Source organism: Astatotilapia calliptera, chromosome 16 (genome assembly GCF_964374335.1).
Source record: "Astatotilapia calliptera chromosome 16, fAstCal68.1, whole genome shotgun sequence".
Classification (NCBI taxonomy): domain Eukaryota; kingdom Metazoa; phylum Chordata; class Actinopteri; order Cichliformes; family Cichlidae; genus Astatotilapia; species Astatotilapia calliptera.
This window is the reverse complement of record NC_137437.1, coordinates 34,057,666-34,064,288: the sequence shown is the minus strand read 5'-3', so window position 1 is coordinate 34,064,288 and position 6,623 is coordinate 34,057,666. Positions and strand designations below refer to the sequence as shown.

The following is a 6,623-nucleotide window of genomic DNA, read 5'->3' as shown; positions in this document are numbered from 1 at the left end:
AGTTAGAACAACACCGAACCTTTAGGTCCATTTACTATCGAAACTCAATCTTGTGGAAAACAGAAGAGCTGAATTTGTTTCCTGAGATAAATATTAAAGTCCCTTCAGGGAAATCAGACTTACTGGAGATTAATGGCGATAGGGCTGTGGCCTTCCTTCTTGAGTAAAAGCCAACAACTGTGTCTTCGGAGATCACTTGTTTTTAGTAAAATTCACATCTGAAAAATTTCAAATAAATTATTTCAACGCCTTATTTAACTTCTCCAACACAGCCAAGAAATAATCAGGAAACGGGGCCAAATATACGAAGAAATTTGTTTAAAGGGACTTTTTATGAAATCCCTTGAAAATAGATTAGATAAACAATCACAAGCACAGTTTTTCAGCAAGTCTGAGATTTTATGTATGTTAAAAAAGGACAGAGCACATCAGTTAAAATCAGCAGTTGGGTCCGTCATGCCTGATTTATACAGGCTCTTTTCATCTCCAATCTCTGGCAGGTTAGTGGAATTTATAAACGGCGGTGACGAAAACATCCATGCACCTTATGTGAGTGCGCTGTTATTAAAGCACAATTTGTCCACAGGTCCGAGGCTTGGCTCCACCACCGACTGTCAGCCACAGACTTCACCTGACCGGTTGTCGTCTGAGGAAGTGTTTCTGCCTCATGCCGCTTGTGTTTACTCCGACAAGCATATTCTCTTTAAAATTGTGTCCTGGAGGACTTTTTCAAATTAAAACCACGTGTTAGCAAGCGCACAGCACTGCTGAATTGAAGTTCACCCCAAAGCTGCCCTTCATCCAACCTCGAAGAAAGAACCCGCGTATTTGATTAACCCCGGCGTAATTACAGCGTGCCTCCTCTCCACGGTTTGTCAGTCATATCGTTTACAAATTACAAACCTATTAATGTGGCTGCTGGACCCAAATTATGTGAGACGAGTTGCGGTGATACCGTTGGAATATTTTTCGTCTCGCTGGGATCTAAGCTCAGTGCGTAAAAACGCGCAATAAACCCGAGGCCAAACAGAAAAGGCGCCCCTCTCGTTACATCTCGTTACATTCTGCGGTGACAAAGAGCTCTCATGTGTTTCTGACAGCGACGTTTGTTGTCAGCTGAGCTTTTAAAGGTAAAACAGTCTCATTCAGAGGTTGCCGGGTTTGCGCGGCCTGCTGCGCCACAATGCTCTAAACAAGTCCTCCAGTCACTGCTAAACACTGAGTGTCGTTCTCAATATTAGCGGACCTACTTCAGGGGAAGTTTATAATTAGACACGTGTTTTCTCCGCTTTTTGTCAGTTGGAGATCCACTGATCCCTCTGTAATTTGTTTTACAGCAATGATGGCCGTACAAAGAGGGGTAAGGAGTTCTTGAGAGCTCTCTTTCAGCCTTTAGAATTGGTCAGGGCGACCCGCCGGGAAGTATGAAGGCCGTGAAGTATTTAATCCAGGAGATGTGCCCATGAAGCTACCACACAACAGATTTGAGCAGGCAGGCAGGTAGTTATCAGACGTCTGTTTTCCTCTGTAGGGACTTTGTCCATCACCCCTGCACAGTTTATTTTCCCTGACAGGAAAATATCGTTTTAAAGTATGGAGGACCTACTCTTTGACTTCGACCAGGATGGCACGGCAGACTTTGCATTATGGGGGCAGATGGACCAGAACTTCCCGTTTCAGAGCCAACTGGACACCTTCCTGCTGGACTGCACAGCAGCCACTGGCCAGCTCTCACCCTGGTCCTCGTTCGGCTGTCAGTCCGTGTTCCCGGACGCACAGCTGACCTTCACCGATCTCGACCTTCAGTCTCCAGGCCCTGGCGTCTGTCCTGGGGGAGAGAGCTCCCCCACCGAAGAGTCTCTGGATGTGACCAAGCTCAGTGCGCGGACGTTAGCACCTCATCAGCCATACAAGGTGCAGCGGCATGCCGCCAACATCCGGGAGAGGAAGAGGATGCTCAGCATCAATTCTGCCTTCGAGGAGCTTCGCTGCCACGTGCCGACGTTTCCCTACGAAAAGCGGCTGTCGAAGATTGACACCCTGAGACTGGCCATAGCTTACATCGCCCTGCTGAGAGAGATCCTGATGTCCGGCTGCGACCCCAAATCCTATGTGGACGAGTGCATGAAGAGCGGCTACAAGAATCAAACCAACGCCATCTGGAACACAAGCGGTGGGCTGAGTGCTCCTTAAGCTCACGATGGTGTCATTTATAACGATTCAGATCCAGCCAGCAGAGAAGCTACTACTAATACTACTACTACTACTACTACTAATAATAATAATAATTGTAATAATAATATGTAATATTTCCACATGGTAAATCTAACCAGGGTCAGTTTGGTTTATAAATGACAACCTGTCCAAGTAAAAGTAAATCAAAGTTAGATCGAGTTATACATTTTATTATGATGATTTTATATTTAGACATAATGCTAAATGATGTTTACATACAACGACACCACATAGAGAAAGCCCCCCTACCTCACAAACTCATCGTTTTTGGTTTGAGATATATTTCGATTTAATCAAATTTCCCACGTTGGAACTGGATGAAATTTGCTTAAATCCTACAGAGTCCTAATACAGTATTTATTATTATTATTATTATCATTATTTAATTTATAATTCAAACAAAAAATAACTAATTAAAACAGAGGAAAATGGCATGTATCATTAGGAAGCCGTTCATTAATCGTTCATCATATAACTGATATGCTAAACGGTGACAAAAGCCTGTTTTTTTAAAACATTTATTTTACATTCAATTCACTTTTACATGAAAGAAACAGACCTGGTTCAATTCAAGTCAGTTTTACTATATTTATTTATAGCACAAAATCACAGCAACAGTCGCCTCAAGGAGCTTATAAAAACATCAGAACTTCTTTATAAAGATTGAGTTCATTTTCCCCCCTTATTAGAATATATTGTAATATGGCCTCTTTTATACAATGCACAGTGAAAAGATCCCCTTTCAGTTTTTCACTGGGCTCTTAATGTAGTAGTTTTCTAATAGTCGTTCACAGTAATCCCATAAAGGAAATGTCATTATAAGCAACTTTCTGTGTGTTTAGCACAGACCTTTATCCCCAGGTGTGATTCCTTGGGGCATTTGCTCTTAAATGAGCCTCATGTAATCTTAACTCAAGTAGTTGTATTCCTTTGCCCCCCTTTCACTTAATTCTGTGACGATCGTCTCTGAAGCCTCTTTTGTGGGGGTTAGGCCAGACCAGGACTTGTTAAACAGTCATTAAAATGTAACAAAACTTATGTGTTTGTCCTGCTTTTGTCTCTTTCTGCCCTTCCCAGACCTGACAGCCCGCCTCTCTTGGATAAAGTGGGATTAACGGAGGAACACGGGGCACCCTGAGCGTACAGGCTTCAGCGAGGAGGTGGTTCAGACTTTTTTTCCTCCTTCTCCTCTCACTGCATGTCAAGAACAGACAGCCAGCCAGCAGGAGAGAGTGTGCCGACAGACATCTGCAGACTTCTCACCAGGTCACACACCTCAGGCTTTCTTAGTCTTATCCACTACTTTGTTCTTGGAAGCTTTTAAAATTCTAATTTGTTATTGACTGGTAATTGAGAGCCATTGTTTTTGGGGCAAAGACGAGAAAGAGGGTCGTCATTGTTGCCACAGAGAGGCACACTGGCACGAGACTGAATGGACTTGTAAAGGACTCATACTTCTGCACACGGTGCTGAAGTGTTTTCTGGACTCTGGCTCATTAGGCTGCGAGCTGATGTGTTAAAAAGAGCCTTGATCATGTAAATGAGACGATGGGCGTGAGAAGCAGATCGGTGCGGCGTGCTGTAGCGTGTCAGGTGCTGTTTCCAAACATGGCAATAAGGCCGGTTGTCATCTGTCATCTGTTGTGTTTATTTATTTGTAATTATTTCTTATTTATGACAAAAACACTCGTGGAAAATATCATCATGTAATTGTTTGCAGCTTGGAGAATGCAGTGATTTTCAGGCTTTCTGTGCATTTTAAGTTACTCCATCCCGTGTAAATGTGTATTCTTTCTTTCCAGACAAGTGCAGCCCCATCAGTGGAGCAATTTTGTGTAGATGTGACACTGATCTCTACTTAAAGGCAACACATTACCTACATTTTCCACTGCGGCCTTCATGCACAGTTCAAGCCTGAACATTAAAACCTTTCAAAGACAACGAGAATAACATCGCTGATGTCATTACAGGGTAATGGTCTGCTGGGAAACCCCGGGTCCTGACAGTCATTTTGACACACACTGCAACACAAGTGCAAACTGAGCAGGGCCAGACAAGCAGCCTTGAAACTGACATGCTGGTTGGGTGTTAACCCCAATCAAATTTGTAATTCTTACTTCACTGTCCAACAGATGAGCTTTGCTTTGGTCCAGCACACAGCCAACCCTTTCTGTCTTACAGTGCAGCATTATGGCCCCATTATCAGGCTGTAGCACACCATGTAATGATGGTGCTCGGCTTTCCTCTCAGCAGTCCGCAGATGCCGCTCCAGGTGTAGTTAGATGTGTAAAACAGGCGAAGGGAGTCAACAACACACCCATTTTTCTTTTGCTCAGGCAATTCTAGTGCCAGTAATGGAGCCCATAGGAAACCATTACAAAGCAGCCCGGTTATGACAGCTTATGGATGATGTGTAGCTGAATTTCTGTTGTGGGAATTTTGGTCACAGTCAATTAAAATGAAGTCCCCAGTTGTTCTGTTAGACCGGTGAGATTCAAACCTTCACGTGGAAACGTCATTCACGGCACTTCTCTGTGCATGGAACGAGATGTGTGGAGCATAAATAATGCCGCGTCAGAGAAACCGTCCTGCTCGATAGCTTATTCTGTTAGGGAAGTGTTCCAGTGTTACACGAGTCATGTGAGTCGCATTTGTGTGCGGTGCACCTGCTGGACAATGCAAATGCACCCAAAACCTGTGAAGAACAAGATTCGATAAAACAGAGAAGAAGAGTATAAATGAGCCCGTGACCTTTTGTAGTCGTACTGATAAGTCACCTTTGTTACCACTCTGCTGTTCGGTGACCCCTGGGTCCCTCTAGTGGTATTAGTTAACTAATTCTTTCCCCTTTTTGGTGTCCTGTGTGTGTTTTACTTTATTTTTTCACATTTTGTCTTCAGTGACATCATCTCCAAGGTTCCACTGTAACCTAAATATTGAGATAAAAAGGACTAAAAGCACTAAAAAGTTATACAGTGCATATTAAAAACAGATGAAATGTGTGCCAAATTAAATCAGATGAATACAAACAATCTTCCATATAAATTAAACAAGCATAAGTGGGATAATATTATCTGTAGAAATATCATTAAATAATGATAATTATGTCTCTTTAAGAGCTTAAAAATCTTTATAAAATAAACTAAACACTGTGTGACAGCCACAATGAAGAATCTGAGCTTGTTTTGTTAAAATGTGAAATTCTCACTTTGTGTGGTTATTTATGAACTTTCTTCAAAATACATAAGGATCTGGCTTATCCCCATTAAGTGACGCCATGCTGCATTTTCAAATGATTGCACTTGGAGATCATCAAAAACAGCTCAGAATACCATTCGGATGAGATATGATTCAGCCAAGCGGAAAATTTTAGTGGCCAGAATGAGTAACATTCTTCCACTCTGTGGGCTGGATCGGACGTCTTCTCTTTTTTGCACTGAGGTAGTTTATTGATTTAACATCCGGCAGTCTTACACTGACAAACACTGTGAGGCCATTCTGCCATCAGCCGGCAGGTGTGTTTATCATGTTAGTGTAACTGTGGAGTCTGGGTTGTGCGCTTGTAAATACAATCAGTACATCACATCCTGCTGGAATAATGCAGGTGTTTGTGTGAAAGACGCTCTGCAACAGCTCTGTCCAAAGGTCACAAATCAGGGAGAACAGAAAAGACGGACACGTTCTGAAAGTGGCCTTTTTGTTTGACATCCATCCGTTTTCTTACTTGTTTATCCAATTCAGGATTGTTTGACATACAGTCAATCGTACTTTACATGTAGCTAAAAACGTAGCTCAAAATTTATACAAAAAAACAACAACATAAAAGAAATTCTTTCCTGCAACAACAGCTTGGACGTCTCATTTTGAAAGAAGTGGAAAGAGGGGGGAAAGTAAGCTATAGCATGCACTGAGTCAGGCTTGGGGATGACTTTATACATCACATAAAGACATAAATGTCAAGCTTCTGTCTTGAAATGTTTACATTTTTATTTGCTTTAGGAGCATTCCTTTTTCCCTGTCCTTTTTTATTTCTTTTTGTATTAATTACTGTTTAATATTAGAGGGAATGCTCCAACAATCACACACGGGGAGTGAAAAGATGGAAGTGGAGAAAAAGCGCTCAGTGCATGATGGGAAGTTCCCTCGCAGTTGGAGCCTATTGCAGCCTAACTAATGGGTGGTTCAGGGTCACCTGGTCCAAGGCTTATACACAAAACTGGTGAGCAGCCCACATGTTACTCCTACAGAAGCTCCTCGGTCATGAAAAAACAATCCCACGAAGCTCCTGCGGCACAGTTTTCTGTGCTGATGTTAATGTCAGAGGTTTGGATCTGTGCAGTTATTGAGTCAGCAGGAGACTTTTAAGCATCATGTGGCTCAGCACTTGA

General features: G+C 42.5%; 1 protein-coding gene across 1 annotated transcript; it reads left to right on the top strand.

The window, feature by feature from the left end:
• Nucleotides 1-1,470: 1,470 nt before the first annotated feature.
• LOC113007390 (pancreas transcription factor 1 subunit alpha) lies at nt 1,471-4,176 on the top strand. The gene is made up of 2 exons (XM_026143899.2): nt 1,471-2,173; nt 3,313-4,176. The coding sequence occupies exons 1-2, from the start codon at nt 1,594-1,596 to the stop codon at nt 3,348-3,350; spliced, it is 618 nt and encodes a 205-aa protein (XP_025999684.2). The 5' UTR covers nt 1,471-1,593; the 3' UTR covers nt 3,351-4,176.
• The last annotated feature ends 2,447 nt before the right edge of the window (nt 4,177-6,623 follow it).

Excerpts from the sequence above, each read along its gene's own strand:
- LOC113007390 (XM_026143899.2), top strand. The coding sequence starts at position 1,594 with ATGGAGGACCTACTCTTTGACTTCGACCAGGATGGCACGGCAGACTTT. Across the intron at positions 2,174-3,312 it reads CGCCATCTGGAACACAAGCG|ACCTGACAGCCCGCCTCTCT; the intron begins GTGGGCTGAGTG and ends TGCCCTTCCCAG.